This window comes from Lathyrus oleraceus, chromosome 7, assembly GCF_024323335.1.
Source record: "Lathyrus oleraceus cultivar Zhongwan6 chromosome 7, CAAS_Psat_ZW6_1.0, whole genome shotgun sequence".
NCBI classification, from domain to species: Eukaryota; Viridiplantae; Streptophyta; class Magnoliopsida; order Fabales; family Fabaceae; genus Lathyrus; species Lathyrus oleraceus.
In genome coordinates, this window is record NC_066585.1 from 286,602,346 (window position 1) to 286,623,239 (window position 20,894).

General features: G+C 40.2%; 1 protein-coding gene across 1 annotated transcript; it reads right to left on the bottom strand.

The window, feature by feature from the left end:
• Window positions 1-17,689: 17,689 nt before the first annotated feature.
• On the bottom strand, window positions 17,690-19,473 carry LOC127103469 (zinc finger BED domain-containing protein RICESLEEPER 2-like). Its single transcript, XM_051040724.1, has 2 exons — window positions 19,189-19,473; window positions 17,690-19,069 (listed from the first exon to the last, which is right to left on the bottom strand). The coding sequence occupies exons 1-2, from the start codon at window positions 19,471-19,473 to the stop codon at window positions 17,690-17,692; spliced, it is 1,665 nt and encodes a 554-aa protein (XP_050896681.1).
• Window positions 19,474-20,894: the final 1,421 nt, after the last annotated feature.

The window sequence follows — 20,894 nt, forward strand, 5'->3', positions numbered from 1 at the left end:
GCATAATTCACTCATTACATCATTTCACAGCATACGCATGCATACAACATTTGCATCTCATGCATCATGACATGGCATGAAGCTAACCTTATTTTTCAGGTTAATCATCCTCCTGACACAGTCAAAACAAAGGTCCATTCAGACGGACATCTTTATCAATTACATTCAAGATTCAACTATATCCCTCAGATACTGCCTAGCATACGGTATATTCCGAGGTGTAGTCTAGCGTACGACTACTTTCTTCTTCAGATACATCTTTCAGATCTGCTTCATGTCAACATCCATTCTGACATCCTCCTAACGATGGCATCTATAAGCCCATCCCAAATATTCATTGCAAATACAACATATACAAATACTAGCAGATATAGCCTAGCGTACGGTTCATTCTGATTCAGCTCAACATATGATTCCTTCAACTCAGATACGATCTAGCGTACGATCCATTTTGACCTTCAACAACTCAGATACGATCTAGCGTACGATCCATTCTGACCTTCAACAACTCAGATACGATCTAGCGTACGATCCATTCTGACCTTCAACAACTCAGATACGATCTAGCGTACGATCCATTCTGACCTTCAACAACTCAGATACGATCTAGCGTACGATCCATTCTGACCTTCAATAACTCAGAGACAGTCTAATGTACGACCAAGTTAGACCTTCAAATCTTCAAATACCACTCAAAGACAGTCTAATGTACGACCAAGTTAGACCTTCAAGTCCTCGGATTCTGCCCAGATACAGTCTAATGTACGATCAAGTTAGACCGGATTCTGCTCAGTGACAGTCTAATGTACGACCAAGTTAGACCGTCAAGTTCTCAGATGCTACCTTCGGACAGGTACATTTCTGAATGGTGGTCTAGTATACGACTATTCCAAGTTCTCAGATGCTACCTTCAGACAGGTACATTTCTGAATGGTAGTCTAGTATACGACTACTCCCTTTCTCAGATGCTACCTTCGGACAGGTACATTTCTGAATGGTAGTCTAGTATACGACTACTCCCTTTCTCAGGTGCTACCTTCGGACAGGTACATTCCTGAATGGTAGTCTAGTATACGACTACTCCCTTTCTCAGATGCTACCTTCGGACAGGTACATTTCTGAATGGTAGTCTAGTATACGACTACTCCCTTTCTCAGGTGCTACCTTCGGACAGGTACATTCCTGAATGGTAGTCTGGTATACGGCTACTCCCCTTGCTCAGGTGCTACCTTCGGACAGGTACATTCCTGAATGGTAGTCTGGTATACGGCTACTCCCCTTGCTCAGGTGCTACCTTCGGACAGGTACATTCCTGAATGGTAGTCTGGTATACGGCTACTCCCCTTGCTCAGGTGCTACCTTCGGACAGGTACATTCCTGAATGGTAGTCTGGTATACGGCTACTCCCCTTGCTCAGGTGCTACCTTCGGACAGGTACATTCCTGAATGGTAGTCTGGTATACGGCTACTCCCCTTGCTCAGGTGCTACCTTCGGACAGGTACATTCCTGAATGGTAGTCTGGTATACGGCTACTCCCCTTGCTCAGGTGCTACCTTCGGACAGGTACATTCCTGAATGGTAGTCTGGTATACGGCTACTCCCCTTGCTCAGGTGCTACTTTCGGACAGGTACATTCCTGAATGGTAGTCTGGTATACGGCTACTCCCCTTGCTCAGGTGCTACCTTCGGACAGGTACATTCCTGAATGGTAGTCTAGTATACGGCTACTCCCCTTGCTCAGGTGCTACCTTCGGACAGGTACATTCCTGAATGGTAGTCTGGTATACGGCTACTCCCCTTGCTCAGGTGCTACCTTCGGACAGGTACATTCCTGAATGGTAGTCTGGTATAAGGCTACTCCCCTTGCTCAGGTGCTACCTTCGGACAGGTACATTTCTGAATGGTAGTCTACTATACGGCTACTCCCTTACTCAGATGCTACCTTCGGACAGGTACATTTCTGAATGGTAGTCTAGTATACGACTACTCCCTTTTCAGCAGATTCAGCCTAATGGACGGCTCATTCTGCTCAGATATGGTTTAATGTACGACCAAGTTAAACCTTCATCTTCTCAGATGCTACCTTCGGACAGGTACATTTCTGAATGGTAGTCTAGTGTACGACTACTCCCTTTTCAGCAGATTCAGCCTAATGGACGGCTCATTCTGCTCAGATATGGTTTAATGTACGACCAAGTTAAACCTTCATCTTCTCAGATGCTACCTTCGGACAGGTACATTTCTGAAGGGTAGTCTAGTACACGACTACTCCCTTTTCAGCAGATTCAGCCTAACGGACGGCTCATTCTGCAGCTCAGATGCGATCTAGCGTACGATCCATTCTGATCTTTCATCCCCAGCAAAGTCATCCGCCTAATGAACAACTCACTCTGGTATTCAGACACGGTCTAATGTACGATCCATTCTGATCCCTTATCCCCAGTAGTATATAGCATACTCTGACTCCCCAGTGAAGTCGACAGCATAATGGATGACTCACTATACGGCCTAGCGTATGACCCGGTGTGACACCCATGTCTCCAGATATCGTCTAACGTACGACACAATCTGGAAATCTCGTCATCGAACCTCCTGGATGGCATCTTTAAGCCCATCTCCATCAAGACTAATGGACAAGCGCAAATTTTTGGGGCATTCTAGTGTTCAATAATCTTTCACCTCCAGACCACGAACGGCATACTCGCCATTCTAACTCTCTCGGTTCAAGAATATTGAACAGGGGCAGCTGTCATACCCCAAAATTTGCCCGTTGATATTACAAAGCATTTTCCAAGACCCTCCGACTTGTTCCGCAAGGCACTGACATCCCAAAGGAACGAAGGCCCAGCTCACGAATGGCCCAATCCAGAAAATGGCCCAAAACTGGCCTGCTCGCTACACGCTCGCCTAGCACACGTTACGCTCGCTACACGCTCGCCTAGCGAACGTTCGCTACACGCTCGCCTAGCGAAGCAAACGTTCGCTACCAGCTCGCCTAGCGAGGCTGACAGACAACAAAAAATTTCGGGCTTCGTTCTGAGCCCATTAGGTCATGAAAAAGGGCATTATAAATACCAGCACTTCAGTAATGAAGAGGAGGACGAAAAGGAGGACGAAAAGGAGGACGAAAAACAGAGGGAGACAGACGAAAACCCTGGCACAAAAACCCTGGAGGCTACTTTAGAAACCTGTTGGGATATAGTATATTTCGTGTCAGGTTTTTGTTATCGTATCCACAGAGATTGTAAGATATCACTGCCGTTCAATGGTTGAATTAATCTTAACTTAATGTAACACTAGGGTTTTGGTTTTAATCAAGTTATCTTGCATACAAAGTAATTAATTGCGGAAAAAGTTATGTTTTGATTAATATGAGAAATATTGTCAAAGTTAGGTTTCAATGACTACAATGCTTTGCATGTATTTGCTCGGTCAACAATCTTATAAACTCCTTTAGATGATAAATTATTTCACAAGGTCCTCTCAATGCGTTTCTCTCGAACACCCATTGTGAGTTTTGCCATTTTGATCCATTGTTTCTCTCGAACACAATCTATCAAAATGACAACTTTTTGGTTCAACCTTATGGTGAACAAAATCATTCGTTACTATCTCTAGCTAACAAACAAGTTTGGATGAAAACCTAGGTCAAGAATCGGTAAACATCTCTCGATCAAATACCAACACAAAGAGTTTTAAATAGAAACAAAGTTTTCATCATATATTTACCGTTAAAGAGTTTACATATGAGGATCCTTACATTTACACACAAAGCTAGCAATCACCTACATCTAACCTTGACAAATGGAAGACTTAGCTACTCATTTTCATGGTAGCTTGGTCGGCAAGTAAGGAAAGAGGGTTGATCAACATCCAAGTCGGATAATCGAAGTTGGATGGGAATCCACCTTCTTTTTGTGGAAGATGGTTGCTAGATGAAGAGAAATGAAATTAGGGCATAAAAACTCCCACAAAACAATGCTGTAAAATATCTAGGAGAAAGTACAAAAAATGGAAAAGTTGGTAAAAATGAGGTATGGTGCCCAAAAGTGGCACCTGCTACTTATAGACAAGTGCAGAAATGTCATGTTCGCTAGGCGAGCAGAATGGCTCGCCTAGCGAAGGTCAAAAATGAGCACAAAAGGCCCCTGCGCCCAGAGAAAATAGGGCGTTGGTGAACTGTCATGTTCGCCTAGCGAACATACCTTCGCCTAGCGAAGGAAACGCTTCAAGCTCGCCCCAGCGAGGTTGAGAAGTTTTGCTACTGGAATGCTCGCTGGGGACTCGCTAGAGCCTCGCCTAGCGAGTGAGTGTTGGCTGCACATTTCACCAAAACAGAATGAATTCGCTGCAAACTTCGCCTTGAGCTCGCCTAGCGAATTAATTTGCTAATTTACTGGAGTTGTTCGCAAGGAGCTCGCCTAGCGAACCCATTCTTCGCCACAGCCTCGCCTAGCGAGCAGGCAGATGAAATGCTCCTTTTCTTTGGTTCCTTTGCCAATTCTCTTGTGTCTTTATTATCAATTAATTCATGCCTTTCCTGCACAATAACACACACATCAAAGGCACCAAGCTTGTTTATCAATGTAACGCATTCCATGTAAAACAAATGTGATTTTGACAATTTTAGCAAGGAAAAAGAGTGAAAGATGCCCACATATGATAGCTCAAATAAGCACTTTTGGGCATCTAACAACTCTCCCCAACTAGATTCTTGCTTGTCCTCAAGCAAAGTATGCCTCTTGAAAGACAAGAGGATTTGCATTAAGAAACGGTTTCTCCGAAGTTGGATAAACGGCTCAAACACAAGCGAAATTCGCATATACAAGTTCCCAACGGTTCGAATAAAATAATACCTAGGAACTTAAACTTAAATAGCAATGCAAAATATTTATCTATCTACAACAATACTATTCTGAATGAATCATCCTATCTCTCCTCTTCGAATAAGGAATGAAGATTTTGCGCGTTTGCAACCGCGGGACTAATCTCACTCTCTAACAAATAATGAAGAAATCAAACAGATTCATACAATGTCTAATCAATTAAAAATGCTACTGTGGAAGCAAAAAGATCACTAAGGGCTTTTCGGTTGAAGCTTGGTTAGGTTAACAAACAAGGGTCATTTCTAAGGCCATTGAAACGAAAGTGCCGATGCAAAAGAGACATTCACAGTATTATTCACACTACTCGACTTTGTTTCCTTTGTTTCTTATTTGTAACCTTCACAACACATATTCCACAACTCCACTTTTGTTTTTCACTATTTTTCTTCCAAGCAAGCATTTTTTTTTTCATTCTTTCTATTTTTGTTCTTTTCTTTCACATCAAATATACAAAACAGATGTTTATTTTCTACATTTTCTATACATATATTTTTCTATGCTTGCTCGGTTTTTCTTTTCTTTTTCAAGAGTTGTGGTACTTACCAATTCTTTTTCGTTCTCCCCAACTTATTTCTTCCACACCCTAAGTGAATGCTCTTAACTTTTTACAGCAAAAGAACAATAATCAAGATATTCCGGGTTGTAAAAAAAAGATTTTTGAGATCTCGCTTTATTTCAAGCCGAGATTCAACTGTTTAGGCTCAAAGGGGATAACAAATACTCTCTCTGCTCACAGGTAAGTTGTTTTTGGATGTAGTTGTGCTCGAAAGAAAACAAGTGCCTTGATCATTTCTAATTGCTTCCACAATTTCACAATAGTAAAAGACAAAGCATGAATCACATGAATCAACAAAACTTATTAGAATCCAGCATTTAAGTGAACAATGGAGGTTTCCTCACAATTTGTGGTTTTAAGTTCTAGATGAAACATTCATTCTATTATGTTGCACAAAGATAATATTCAATTTACCAAAAAAGAGTAAAGTTCCTAATGCATTCTAAAATTCTAGCCGACGGTAACCATGTACCTTAGCTTCATTCACTTGTTATTCTTATCATTGCCATCCAAGCTCGGATGCACCTTCATTGGGTACTTCTTGAGGAGCAACCAATCTAGAAGGGTTTGCCACTCATTCAACCAAAAATTTATTAAACACACAAAATTAAAAACATAATTAAATAACATTAACTGAAAATAAAAATTTGTTCGTGGGGGACAAAACACCCCAATAGTACAACCCATGGTCAAAATACAAAATTCAAAAATATAAATAAAAATGACATAAAAACTGAAAAAGTACAAATACTCAACTTAACCCACAAAGGGCTCAGGACTCCTCCTCGCTACCGGCCTCAGAACCGGTAGCCTCATCATCAACATCATCATCATCATTCTCAGCTTCAGCGTCCACCCCCTCACCATAGACTGGCCTGTCCACAGGCCAATTAGCGTTAAGCATAAACTGCTCACGCGCTAACAATGCTCGAGCACCGGAGGGGTCATTACCTTGCAGCTCCAACCTCTGCATACTGCTGTGCATATTAATCATAGCTCGTTGGGATGCTGCCATCCACTCAAAACTGTAGTCACAAACAGCCCTCAGGTACGGATCAATTCCGGGAGAAGGAGCACTAGGACCATCAGCAGCCCGAGTACTTCCTGAGGCTGCACTGCCACCAGAAGTCTTAGCTCTACAATACTTAGCCACATACCTATCATCAATAGGTGTCGGGATTCGAACCTGCCCACGAGACGGAAGCCGGACCCTAGCCTGAACACATAAGCTCATAATCAAACACGGGAAGGCCAAGGGACAATTAACACGTGCCCCTGACTTAAGCCCGCTCTCAACCACGGTCTTCAGCTCATTGGCGATTATCCTCGCGACATCTATCTCGACATTAGTGAGAATGGAATGGACTAAATGTGCCACTGGGATCGGCACAGTAGAAGTGTGTGATTTGGGCTGGATGTTGGTCAAAACCAAGAGTAGGATCAGCTGAGCCATGGGAGTCATGTCCTCCCGGTGATATCTCACAGGAACCCCAGATGGGTTCGGCTCAACCGATCTCCCAGGTAAAAGCAGGTCGGCGGTAATGGCAGCGACATCTCGATGAAGTCTGAGGTCGGTGTGGTACTGGTCTCTCTGATCAGCTCCCAGCTGGAGCGGTTCCCCTAGGATTCGGTTGATAGCATCCCTGTCAAATGGAATTTCACGCCCGGCAACTCTAGAAACCCAAGTGAAGGGCTCGTCGTCGTCGGGCAGTGCGTTAGCATAGAACTCCCGCACCGTAGCAATGTCGTAATGTTCCAAGGGACTTATCAACCTATCCCACTTCTTGGCGTCGATCAACCCGGCGAAAGTTCTGTAAGTGCCTTGTGGGTTGATCAGAAAACGCTTCTCAGGGAGTATTTTTCTCTTTTCCAAAGCTATGTACCGTGCCGCTTGTTTCGGGCCTACAAACTTGTCTTGGTCGAATTGAATCGGCACGGTTCTGGAAGTAGTTGCAGCTCCCTTCCTTTTCTTACCAGCTCCAGATCTAGACTCCATCTGCAAAAGATACAAAGAAACAACACATACCAACACACAGATTAGCCATTAAAACATAAATCAAAATACTGTCATGTTCGCTGCTGCTTCGCCTGGCGAAGTTGCAGCGAACTCTCGCCCCAGGTCGCCTAGCGAGCTGCTAGCGAACCTTACGGGTTTTGGGATTTTCTGCATTTTCAAAGATGTTTTCCCCAAAACCCGTACTCTAATGGTTCCCACACAGAACCTAATAATTTCTCTTGACAATGAATCGTTCTATGCTATTGGGGATTGCCTAATTGCATGCAAAACCTAAATTAAAATTAAATCCCCAATTTGAAAACCAAAATGTACAAACATTGCAAACTCCCAAAACATCACATGCAACCTTAATTTCCCATACTACACTTCCCTAATTGCAATTCATATTTAGAATTTTAAGAGTATACAAAAAGAAACATGTAATAGGGCAAACCTTAGGTATACGGATTTGGAAAAGAGAAGTGGGGAGAGTTTGCAATCTACCGAAAGAAGCACGTGATGTTGATAAAGATTCAAATGAGAGAGTTTTGGAAGCCAAGCACAAAATCCTCAGCAGAGCCGTTCAGACAAATTTTTGAAGGTAAGGGCAAAATGGCCCTGCTGAGATTTAAATAGTAAACAGTACTGCAGCGCTCGCTGCTGCCTCGCCTAGCGAGCAGGTAGCGAGCATGCTCGCTACTGCCTCGCCTAGCGAGATGCAAGCGAGCATGACAGCAAGTGCAAAGGCAAATGCAGCACTTGCAAGTCATCCAGCATGGGTTCAGCACAGTGTACTCAATACAACAGAAAACATAAAACAGGAAATACTTACAATGTTGGGGTGCCTCCCAACTAGCGCTTGTTTAACGTCGACTAAGCTCGACGGTGCGATGCTCACAGAGGAGCATCGAGCGGCTGAGCACAACTCTCGCGATCCACATGACCGCCGAGATAAACTTTCAATCGTTGGCCATTCACGGTCCAACTATCTTTCTCGTCCATGTCTTCAATGATAATGGCCCCGTACTCTTTTACTTCTTTCACTCGAAATGGCCCGGACCATTTTGATTTCAACTTCCCGGGAAACAACTTCAACCGGGAGTTGAACAATAGGACCAATTGTCCGGGCACAAATTCTTTGGTACGGATCTTCTTGTCATGATACTTCTTTGCTTTTTCCTTGTACAACCAACTTGAGTGGTATGCGGCATTGCGCATCTCCTCCAACTCAAGTAGTTGTACTTTCCTTTTGTTACCGGCTAACTCATGTTCAAAATTTAAAAATTTTAGGGCCCACAAGGCCTTGTGCTCCAATTCAACCGGCAAATGGCAAGTTTTACCAAATACCAATTGAAACGGAGTTAGGCCAATTGGAGCTTTAAAGGCCGTACGGTAGGCCCATAATGCTTCGTCCAATTTTTGGGACCACTCTTTTTTAGAATTGGACACGGTTTTTTCTAGGATTCTCTTAATCTCTCGATTAGAGACCTCCGCTTGCCCGTTAGCCTGAGGGTGGTACGGAGTTGTCACCCTATGCGACACACCATAATGTTTTAGAATTGTTTCCAAAGGTGCATTGCAAAAGTGTGACCCTCCGTCACTTATCAACACTCGGGGGGTTCCAAAACGGGAAAAGATGTTTTTCTTTAAAAAATTTATCACCGTTTTGGCATCCGCCCGAGGTGAGGCAATCGCCTCAACCCACTTAGAGACATAATCAACAGCTACAAGCATGTACTCATTCCCGTAAGAGGGTGGGAAAGGTCCAAAAAAATCTATGCCCCAACAATCGAACACTTCCACTTCTTGGATATTTTGGAGAGGCATCTCATCTCTCTTACCTATCCCACCACTTCTTTGGCAACTGTCACAACTTTGCGCATGGGTATGTGCGTCTTTGAAAATAGTTGGCCAATAAAATCCCGATTGAAGAATTTTAGTGGCCGTTCTAACCCCATTATAATGTCCGCCATAAGGCGAGTTGTGACAATGCCAAAGGATGCTCTGGGCTTCATCACCAGTTACGCATCTCCTTAACAGGTTATCGCTACCCAACTTAAACAAGTATGGGTCATCCCAAACATAATACTTCGCATCCGAAAGGAACTTCCTCTTTTGGTTCGAAGTTAGGTCGGCCGGCACAAAACCACTAGCCTTGTGGTTTGCAAAGTCTGCAAACCACGGCCTAACTTGAACCTTAAACAATTTTTCATCAGGAAATTCTTCCCGGATTTCCTTTTCAGATGCGGTAACCTCGACATTCACCAAGCGGGATAAATGATCCGCTACCAAGTTTTCCGACCCCTTCTTGTCTTTGATTTCGACATCGAATTCTTGTAACAAGAGGATCCAACGGATGAGCCTTTGCTTCGAATCCGGCTTGGTTAGCAGATATTTAATCGCCGCGTGGTCGGTGTAGACAACGACTTTCGACCCTATAAGATAGGACCTAAACTTTTCTAGCGCATACACTATTGCGAGTAGTTCTTTTTCCGTTGTGGCATAATTTATTTGAGCCTCATTAAGAACCTTACTCGCATAATGTATAGCATGAAAAGTTTTGTCCTTTCTTTGGCCAAGTACCGCTCCAACGGCATAGTCACTCGCGTCACACATTAGTTCAAAATTTTCATTCCAATCGGGAGCGACTATTATTGGAGCGGTAACCAATTTTTCTTTTAAAACCTCGAAAGCTTGCAAACAATCTTCGGTGAAGAGAAATACCTGATCTTTGGCGAGCAAATTGCTCAAAGGCTTTGCCACCTTTGAGAAGTCCTTGATGAAGCGTCGGTAGAACCCCGCGTGCCCCAAAAAACTACGGATGCACTTCACATTCATCGGAGGGGGTAATTTTTCAATTACATCAACCTTAGCTCTATCCACTTCAAGCCCCCTTTTTGAGACTTTGTGGCCTAGCACGATCCCCTCGGTCACCATGAAGTGACACTTTTCCCAATTTAGCACCAAATTAGTCTTCACACACCTTTCCAACACCGTCTTCAAATTTGCCAAGCATAGACTAAACGTCCCACCAAACACCGAGAAGTCATCCATGAAGACTTCCATTGTTTTCTCTATCAGATCGGCAAAAATAGCTTGGACACATCGTTGGAATGTCGCCGGCGCATTGCAAAGCCCAAAAGGCATTTTTCTGTATGCGAACACTCCAAACGGACACGTGAAAGCCGTCTTCTCATGATCAACCGGGTCAACCGCAATTTGGTTGTACCCGGAGTAGCCGTCCAAAAAACAATAGTATTGTTGGCCCGATAGTCTTTCAAGCATTTGATCCATAAATGGGAGTGGAAAATGGTCCTTACGAGTCGCGGTATTCAACCGTCTATAATCTATACACATTCTCCACCCCGTTGCAACTTTAGTCGGGATCAATTCGTCTTTGTCATTACGGATTACGGTCATTCCACCCTTCTTCGGAACCACGTGCACGGGACTAACCCACGGACTATCCGAGATCGGGTAAATCATTCCCGCATCCAAAAGCTTCACCACTTCCTTCCTTACAACCTCTCTCATCGTAGGATTTAAGCGGCGTTGTGGTTGAGCTACCGGCTTGAAATCCTCCTCCATCAAAATCTTGTGCATACAATAGGATGGACTAATTCCTTTTAGATCGGAAAAAGTCCAACCCATAGCTTCTTGATTGGTTTTTAGCACAATGATTAGACGGGCTTCTTCTTCTTTTGTCAAAAGGTTGCTTATGATGACCGGCTTTGCCTCGGTCTCATCTAGAAACACATATTTCAAAGTCGAAGGTAACTCTTTTAATTCAATTGGCGCTTTCTCGTCAATTACCTCCTTCTTCAAATTTTCTTCCTCTACTTCCCACGGTTGTAGGTCTTCCAAGCTATCAAGTTCCTTTAAGCATTCCTCAAGAGCTAGCTCCTCCTCAACAGTGAAAACCTCCAATGAGTCGTCGAGAGCTAACTCCATAGGAGATATCTCGTGGATATGCTTTGAAACTTCCATAATAGCGTCTTCGATCACATCGATGCGAAAGCTATCATTTCTGTCCTTGGAATGCTTCATCGCCTCGAATAGATCAAATGTGACCTCCTCATTTTGAACCCGCACCTTCATTAAACCGTCATCGACATCAATCATCATTCTTGCGGTCTTCATGAATGGTCGTCCCAATATGAGCGGAGCATCATCATCTTCCTCCATATCAATTACAATAAAATCCACCGGGAAAAAGAATTTGTCGACCTTCACCAACACATCTTGGGCTACGCCATGAGGATGGGTCGTCGACTTATCCGCCAATTGTAATGTCATTCGGATGGACTTAATCTCGATGTTGCCAAGCCTCTTGATAATTGACAAAGGTATAAGATTTATGCTCGACCCCAAGTCAATAAGTCCCTTCCCGACATAAACGTCACCAATCTTAACCGGCAATGTAACTCTTCCCGGATCAACCTCTTTCTTAGGAAGCGTCCTTTGAATGATGGCACTACAGCTCGCATCAAGGACGATGGTCTCCGGTTCCGTATACCTCCGCTTTTTGGTCAGTATGTCTTTCATGAATTTGGCATACTTTGGCATTTGTTCCAAAGCTTCAGCAAACGGAATGTTAATTTGTAATTGCTTAAAAATATCCATGAACCGGGCGTAATGCCGTTCATTTTCCCTTTTGGAAGGAGCATGAGGGTAAGGAAGATTTTGGACCGGAGTAGCGCTCACTACCTCCTTTCCCTTTGCAATTCTAGCACTTTTCCATCTAGGCTTCTTCACTACCTCCCTTATTACCTCATCACTTTTATTTTCCTCAATCTCCACACCTTTTTCTTTTTCAACTTCACCATTATTTTTATTCTTTTCAACTACTTCCTCATCACTCCACACTCCTACTTCACCATCAACATTTTCATCCACTATTTCCTCCTCAATCTCCTTCTCTTTCTCTCTTTTTTCACTCTCCACTCTTTTTTCATTTTCACTACCCAACTCCCTTCCACTTCTTGTCATAATCGCCTTACAATGCTCCTTAGGATTTGTTTGCGTATTAGCCGAGAAAGAAGGACCGGTTTGTTGTTCAGCTAGTTGCTTGGCAAGTTGCCCAACTTGAGTTTCAAGATTTTTTATGGCCGCGTCATTACTCTTTTGATTGGCCATTGACATTTGCATGAATTGCGTCAATGTCTCTTCCAATTTAGAATTGACTACCGGCGGTTGTTGAGATTGATATGCATTTTGGGGAGGGTTTTGACGGCTAGAAGAACCACCTCCATAACCTTGGTTATGATAATAGTTGCTTCTAGGTTGGAACCCTTGGTTCCCTTGGAATTGTTGTTGTTGTTGTTGTTGAGGGTGCGGTTGATAAGGTTGTTGTTGTCTTGGTTGATAGTCCCGTTGATTGGCCATGTAATTTACTTCGTCAAAACCGGGAGGTGGACAAAATCCGGTGTCATGTTCACCTTTACAAAGTTCACAACAAGCTATTTGTTTAGCTTTTGACGGTTCTCTTAACTCTTTTATTTGTTGCGTTAAGAGTTCCACTTGTTGTGAGATGAGCTTGTTTTGGGCAAGTATGGCATCATTCGTCCCTAACTCAAGCACTCCCGCCTTCTTCAAAGAATTTCCACGACTTTGACTTTGAAGATCATTCAAAGCCATACGGTTGATAATGTTTGTGGCTTCTTCGGCACTTTTTGACATCAACGAGCCACCCGAGGTGGCATCCAACAACGTCTTACAGTTTGGTTGAAGTCCATTTCTGAAGATATGGATTTGAGTTAATTCATCAAATCCATGCCCTTTGCATTTCCTAAGCATGGACTTGAATCTCTCCCACGCTTCATTCAAAGATTCACTGGTTCCTTGAGAAAACACCGAGATGGCCGTCTTTGATTCCATGAATCGGTTATGAGAGAAAAATCTTTCAATGAATTTCTCTTCTAACACATTCCAGTCGGTCATTACGGCAGGTGTTTGATCAAGATACCAATCCTTTGCTTTACCGAGCAAAGCGTGGGGAAACAATCGTCTGAACAACGGAAGCTCCTGAGCCTGATCCACTCCGGCAGCCAATGCTATCTCATAAAATTTTGTGAGAAAAGCAAATGGGTCTTCATGGTCCATTCCGGTGAATGGACTCCCATATAATAGATTCAGAGTTCCCGTCTTCATCTCAGCTTGCCTTCCTGTGTGGTTGGCAAACTGAGCGGTGTTCCTTGGACTGTTGATACATGGAGTAGAAATAGGTGGTGGTGGTTGTGGCTCCATGTTTGGTATGAATGGGTGGTGATTTTTGGTTGAAGAACTTTCTCCTTGCTCTTGGCGTTGCCTAGCCTGTTGCCTCCTACGTCTCGTTTTGCTATTGAGCCTCCTTGCGGTTCTCTCGATCTCAGGATCAAAAAGAAGTTCGTCCACAGGGATTTGCCCTCGCATAAAACGTAAGCTGCACACTAAACCAAACAAATTACAAGCACAAGTCAAAAATTCACAAGCTAAAACTTAAACAACCATTGCGATGCTCGCAATATCAATTTACAATCCCCGGCAACGGCGCCATTTTGTTGGGATATAGTATATTTCGTGTCAGGTTTTTGTTATCGTATCCACAGAGATTGTAAGATATCACTGTCGTTCAATGGTTGAATTAATCTTAACTTAATGTAACACTAGGGTTTTGGTTTTAATCAAGTTATCTTGCATACAAAGTAATTAATTGCGGAAAAAGTTATGTTTTGATTAATATGAGAAATATTGTCAAAGTTAGGTTTCAATGACTACAATGCTTTGCATGTATTTGCTCGGTCAACAATCTTATAAACTCCTTTAGATGATAAATTATTTCACAAGGTCCTCTCAATGCGTTTCTCTCGAACACCCATTGTGAGTTTTGCCATTTTGATCCATTATTTCTCTCGAACACAATCTATCAAAATGACAACTTTTTGGTTCAACCTTATGGTGAACAAAATCATTCGTTACTATCTCTAGCTAACAAACAAGTTTGGATGAAAACCTAGGTCAAGAATCGGTAAACATCTCTCGATCAAATACCAACACAAAGAGTTTTAAATAGAAACAAAGTTTTCATCATATATTTACCGTTAAAGAGTTTACATATGAGGATCCTTACATTTACACACAAAGCTAGCAATCACTTACATCTAACCTTGACAAATGGAAGACTTAGCTACTCATTTTCATGGTAGCTTGGTCGGCAAGTAAGGAAAGAGGGTTGATCAACATCCAAGTCGGATAATCGAAGTTGGATGGGAATCCACCTTCTTTTTGTGGAAGATGGTTGCTAGATGAAGAGAAATGAAATTAGGGCATAAAAACTCCCACAAAACAATGCTGTAAAATATCTAGGAGAAAGTACAAAAAATGGAAAAGTTGGTAAAAATGAGGTATGGTGCCCAAAAGTGGCACCTGCTACTTATAGACAAGTGCAGAAATGTCATGTTCGCTAGGCGAGCAGAATGGCTCGCCTAGCGAAGGTCAAAAATGAGCACAAAAGGCCCCTGCGCCCAGAGAAAATAGGGCGTTGGTGAACTGTCATGTTCGCCTAGCGAACATACCTTCGCCTAGCGAAGGAAACGCTTCAAGCTCGCCCCAGCGAGGTTGAGAAGTTTTGCTACTGGAATGCTCGCTGGGGACTCGCTAGAGCCTCGCCTAGCGAGTGAGTGTTGGCTGCACATTTCACCAAAACAGAATGAATTTGCTGCAAACTTCGCCTTGAGCTCGCCTAGCGAATTAATTTGCTAATTTACTGGAGCTGTTCGCAAGGAGCTCGCCTAGCGAACCCATTCTTCGCCACAGCCTCGCCTAGCGAGCAGGCAGATGAAATGCTCCTTTTCTTTGGTTCCTTTGCCAATTCTCTTGTGTCTTTATTATCAATTAATTCATGCCTTTCCTGCACAATAACACACACATCAAAGGCACCAAGCTTGTTTATCAATGTAACGCATTCCATGTAAAACAAATGTGATTTTGACAATTTTAGCAAGGAAAAAGAGTGAAAGATGCCCACATATGATAGCTCAAATAAGCACTTTTGGGCATCTAACAAAACCCTGAAGGCCGCTCCTCCGCTCCGAAGCTACCACCGGCCAACTCAATCCGGCTTGCCAATTCAAGGTTGCAATTCGATTGCAAACAGGTTTGCATTACTATTATCGCTTTATTTTCTTAATTTGCATGTGATACCGCTTTATGTTCTTAACTTGCATGTGATATTATAATTGAATTCATAAACATATTTGAGGTTTTGCATGTGAATTTAAGTGTGCCTGAATATTGTGAATGCTGAACCGTATAATTATGTGTTGGATGCCATAAGCCATGCCGCAGGTTGAAGTCATACTGTTCTGAAATTCAAAACCCGCAGCCGCTCGCTAGCACATCGCTAAGCGAGCATGTAGCGAGTATTCGCTAGGCCCTCGCTAGGCGAGGCAGAGGCGAACGGGACAGTCGCTAATATTTTGTTTGTTATGTCCTATGCGTATCTGATCTATTCTATGTTAATTATGCACTGTTTTGCCTGACATTCATGCTGCTGTATTTTCTTTTGCGGTGTAATCTTCGATTACACCCCGATTTGGTATTCTAACCCGTTTGCTGAATTTTGCCAAGGTTCACATGTCCCAGGAAAAGATTGTCGTTAGGTCTTCCACTTTATTTGTGGGATACCCTTGTGGAGGCTCACCCTAAATTGCTTAATTAATTTTAATGTGTTAATTTTAATAATTAATTTTAATAATTAATTTTAATGTATTAATTTTAATGTATTATTTTTAATGTATTGATTTTAATGTGGAGATTCATCATAATCACCTAATTAACTTTAAAATATTGCCTTTAAATAAGTGATCTTGGACCTCTCTTTGCTGCCCTACGGTATTACGGTATAACGGTCATGTCCCGCGAATGTAGGGATACACTTAGCAATGGCCCTTCGATTAAATCATCATAAAATAAATCATAGTCCCTCGGATGTTGCCTTCGAAAATACGATTTTGTCCCTCGATGACCCTTCGGTGTAGCCTACGGTTAAATGATGATCGTCCCTTCGAATGCTAAGGTATCCTTACAACTGTTGCCTTTAATGACCTTACGATGACCCTTTTACATCCAAAGGATAAAACTACTTACTTCTCAATAGTAAGGACAGTTTTACCCTCATAAGGATAGGAAACGTTCATAACGACCTTAGGAAGGTATAACTCTCAATTGCTGGATCATAACCTAAAACATTTTCCACCCCTCACACTTTACACTTTACAAATCCTAGAAAATCACCACTTGGTATACATTCATACTAGAATCATTACCAAGTTACATTTTCCTAAACCGTTTTCAAAATCAAACGAGATAAATACTTTGTATACATTCATACGAGAATCATTACAAAGTTAAACTCTCTTTTCGAAACATTTTCTAAGCCGTTCACAAGCACTTTTTCAGACAAGAAAAATAACATAAGTGATCCAGCAATTAAGAGCCCATGGATAACCATGGATACAAAGGGTGCTAATACCTTCCCTTTGTATAATGTACCTCCCGAACCCAAAATCTATTGAGGTCTTTCCTGTTCTTTTCCACCTTTCCTTATTGGATAAAAGAAAAGTCGGTGGCGACTCTTGCTATCCGCGACATTGCGATAAAAAGCAAAACACCCCAAGTCAGTTCACCGTATGACAACTGGTATGGTTTAAACACCCTATTAATTGTATGAGATGCTAACAACTAACAAGTAATAAAGACTAAATACACAGTTAATTATACAACAATCTCACTCACCTGCATTGATAGCTCTCTATTTATCATCAAGGGAGTAATGTAATTTCTGTTTGCACTTGCTCCACCTATTAATAAAAAGAAGAATTTAGTTTTAAAAATTATCAATGCTATTTTTAAAAGTTTATATTATACTTAATAATCAAAAGAGAGCATATTACCTTAGGTTTGTTCCTAATTCCATGCAATATTCGAAGCCAATCACCACCACAAATTAAAGCTTCGACAGTAGATGAACTTAAAGAAGCTCGAAATGAATCGATAACTCTCCCTCTGGCGCTAAAGGTTGACTCTGAAGCCACAGTAGATATTGGAATGGCAAGAACATCTGCTGCCATATGGGACAACACTCTATATTTTCCACAATTCAATTTCCACCATTCCAAGGCACAAAGTGACATATGGCTGTTATCTTTAGGTTTGTAAGTTGGCTCATTCAAATACTCTTCAATTTCAGATTATACAGCAGGAATTGCTTATTATTCTTCGACATAATTCATTAACAATGACCACCCTGAGGATTTTTGTGACTCCAAAATAAGCCCATTTTGATCAACACCACTTCTACTAGATCCTTCTTCACTATGCTCACTAAGTATATCAGCATACTCTTTGTACATATCATCAAGCGCGATACGCACATTTTCTATATTTTTTCTAGCTTCAACTTCCGGATAAATTAAGGGAAAACACATGTTAACACCCATCATTTTGGTCCTAGGGTCCAAAACAGAAGCAAGCGACATAACAAGATTACATTGGCTCCAATATTTGTCAAATTTTCCCTTCATCGCTTTTTCCATTTCTTTCATAAAATCATATTCATCTTGGATAGCTTGATCTAAAACTAGTTTGATTCGAAATACCTCAGCAAGATATAAGTTAGCAGTTGGATATTCACTACCTGAAATAATATTTGTAACAACATTAAATACCTCTAGCAACTTGGAAACCTTTTCAACCTTTTCCCAATCATCATCATCTGGAAGAGTTGTATAGCTTGGTTCTCGATCTTGAAAACGAGGGAAGACTTCTTTGAACTGCATTGCAACTGACAACATTTGATAGGTGGAGTTCCAACGAGTAGGGCAATCAAAAATTAATTTTTTACCACCAAGCTTTAGTTGTTGAACTATTTGTGAGAATGTTTGCAACCTTGCTTCAGACTGATTAATGAACTTCACACTTTCATGCACATCTTCAACTATTTTTTCTATTTTCCCAATACCATCTTGAACAAGCAAATTTATTATATGCGCACAACAACGCACATGAAATAACTTTCCATCTAACACTAATTTCCGGTGCCTTAAAATCAGAACTTTTAACTCTTTCAAACATCTATCGTTGTAATGTGCATTATCCACTGACACACTAAATATTTTATTTTCAATACCCCAATCTTTAAGACATTTGAAGATAGCATCAGCAACATCAACACCACGCCGAGGAGGAGGAACATGAACAAAACTAAGAATGCGTTTCTGCAAAACCCAGTCAGCATCAATGAAATGGCCAGTTAACACCATGTATTCTATCTTCTGATTTTGTGACTTCCATAAATCAGTGGTCAAACAAATCTTATTTACTGTCCTTAAAGTAGACTTCAACTTTTTTCTTTCAGCTTCATAAACAGCAATACAATCATTCTTCAATGTCTTCTGACTAATTTTCTCATATGAAATATTAGAACACTTCATCATAAAATGAAAACCTTCTTCCTCAACAATACTAAATGCATGTTCATGCATCATAATCCAATGTGTGGTGGCTTCTCGTTGTCTTTCATGGTCATATTTACCTCCTGAATTCATTAGTAGTGGTCCAGAAAGCTTCTCATCAATCTTGCTTTTTGCTGGCTGAAAGTTTAATTTTTTTTGTTGTGCTACTAGCTTCTTGTAAACATGACATGTTTGTTTTAAATGCCTCATCAAATTACTGGTTGATCCACTAGCAACAACAGAATAATTGTTTTTACAGTGTATACATTGCCATTTTTTCCATTCTTTAATTCCACTTTTTTGAAGTGATCCCAAACTAGAGAAGTTTTCTTCCTCTTGGACTTTTGAATAACAATGTCACTGTTCTCAATATTTTCTTCATTCACAACTTCATTTGTCGGAGTTGATTCATTTGTTAGTGGTTCTTCATTAGTATTTGCATTTAAATCAATGATAGGATTCAATATATTTAAACACTCTTCTCCATCTTTTGGTGGTGATTGTGAATCTCCCAATGATTCAAGTGAGGTACTGTATGACATATCTACAATAGAAAAATAAATAAAACCACAAGTTCCATTAAAAAAATCATTAAATTTTTTAAATAGAACATAATAAAAAAATTCTCATAACAGAGTTATATATTTAGTTCAAACCAAGAAAAATAGATTCAGAAAGAACATATACAAAACAAAGAAAATAAATAAAATCCTCATAACAGAGTTATAGTTCATTATATACAGGAAGAACATATTCAACATATTCAGAACACAGTAAAAAATGACAAAGCTACTAAAACAATCAGATGATGAGAATAATAATATTTACCTCTATTGAAAAAAATTGTTGAATCTGGAAGAAAGAGTTAAAGTTTTTTTTCATCAGAATAGAGAACAAAGACTTAAAATACGTAATATGAAGGATGAAGAAAGTTCTCTAAAACCTAAAATCTAAAAAGGAATACTAAAGCTTTTGCTTTTGGAAAATGCAATACTAATAAATGGGCATATTTAAAATCTTAAAAATAGTTAATAATAATAATAAAGTCAAAAATAATATAAAAGGATACAAATTAAATCATATAAATGGTACAATATTTAAAAAACGTTATTTTTAAAGTGGTAGTTTAAAAAACAAATTTAGAAGTAGTTTAAAATGACACTTTAGAATTAAAGGTCACGATGCATTATGTTTTTTTTTAGTTAGAAGTATTTTACTTTGTATAAAAAATGTCACAAGTATTTTTTAAAATATTTAATTTGATAAGTTAAAAGATTAAAATCTATACATTATTTTTTTAAATGATACTATTGAGATATATGATTTATATATATATATATATATATATATATATATATATATATATATATATATATATATATATATATATAACCGAGTCGACTCATGAACCTAACGAGTCGAACTATACATAGCTCAAGTTTAGCTCATTTATTTTACGAACTTAGTTTTGAGCTCAAGTTCGACTCATTTGGTTCATGAACCAAGTCCAACGAATTAATTATCAAATCGAGTCTCAAACTATTTTCGAGTTGATTTGGTTCATTTCCAGCCCTAGGTATGACTATCAAAAATTTCGTACGAAAATTTATTTCAAGAGCAGTTTTAAAATTATGAAATTATGGGAAGTGCCAAATTTAATTGTGGTAGCGGGAAGAATTCTCGAACTTTACATAAAAGACCTTTTTATTATTATGTTATTATAATTTTAAAATTCAATATTATTAATTATATTTTGATTCTCATCTTTTTTTTGTTATTATTTATTTTGTTCAATTTTTTAAATAAAATTATGAAAAAATATTCATTTATTTCTTCTTCTTTTTCTGTATAATAAATTTGATTGCATTCATATTTTTTTAACCGATCTATCACTTTTTTTTAATTATCGGACATACCTATTCTTTTAGATAAAAAATAGAAAAAAAAATAACACTACCTATTC

Excerpts from the sequence above, each read along its gene's own strand:
- LOC127103469 (XM_051040724.1), bottom strand. The coding sequence starts at position 19,473 with ATGTCATACAGTACCTCACTTGAATCATTGGGAGATTCACAATCACCA. Across the intron at positions 19,070-19,188 it reads AAAATGGCAATGTATACACT|CCAGCAAAAAGCAAGATTGA; the intron begins GTAAAAACAATT and ends TTAAACTTTCAG.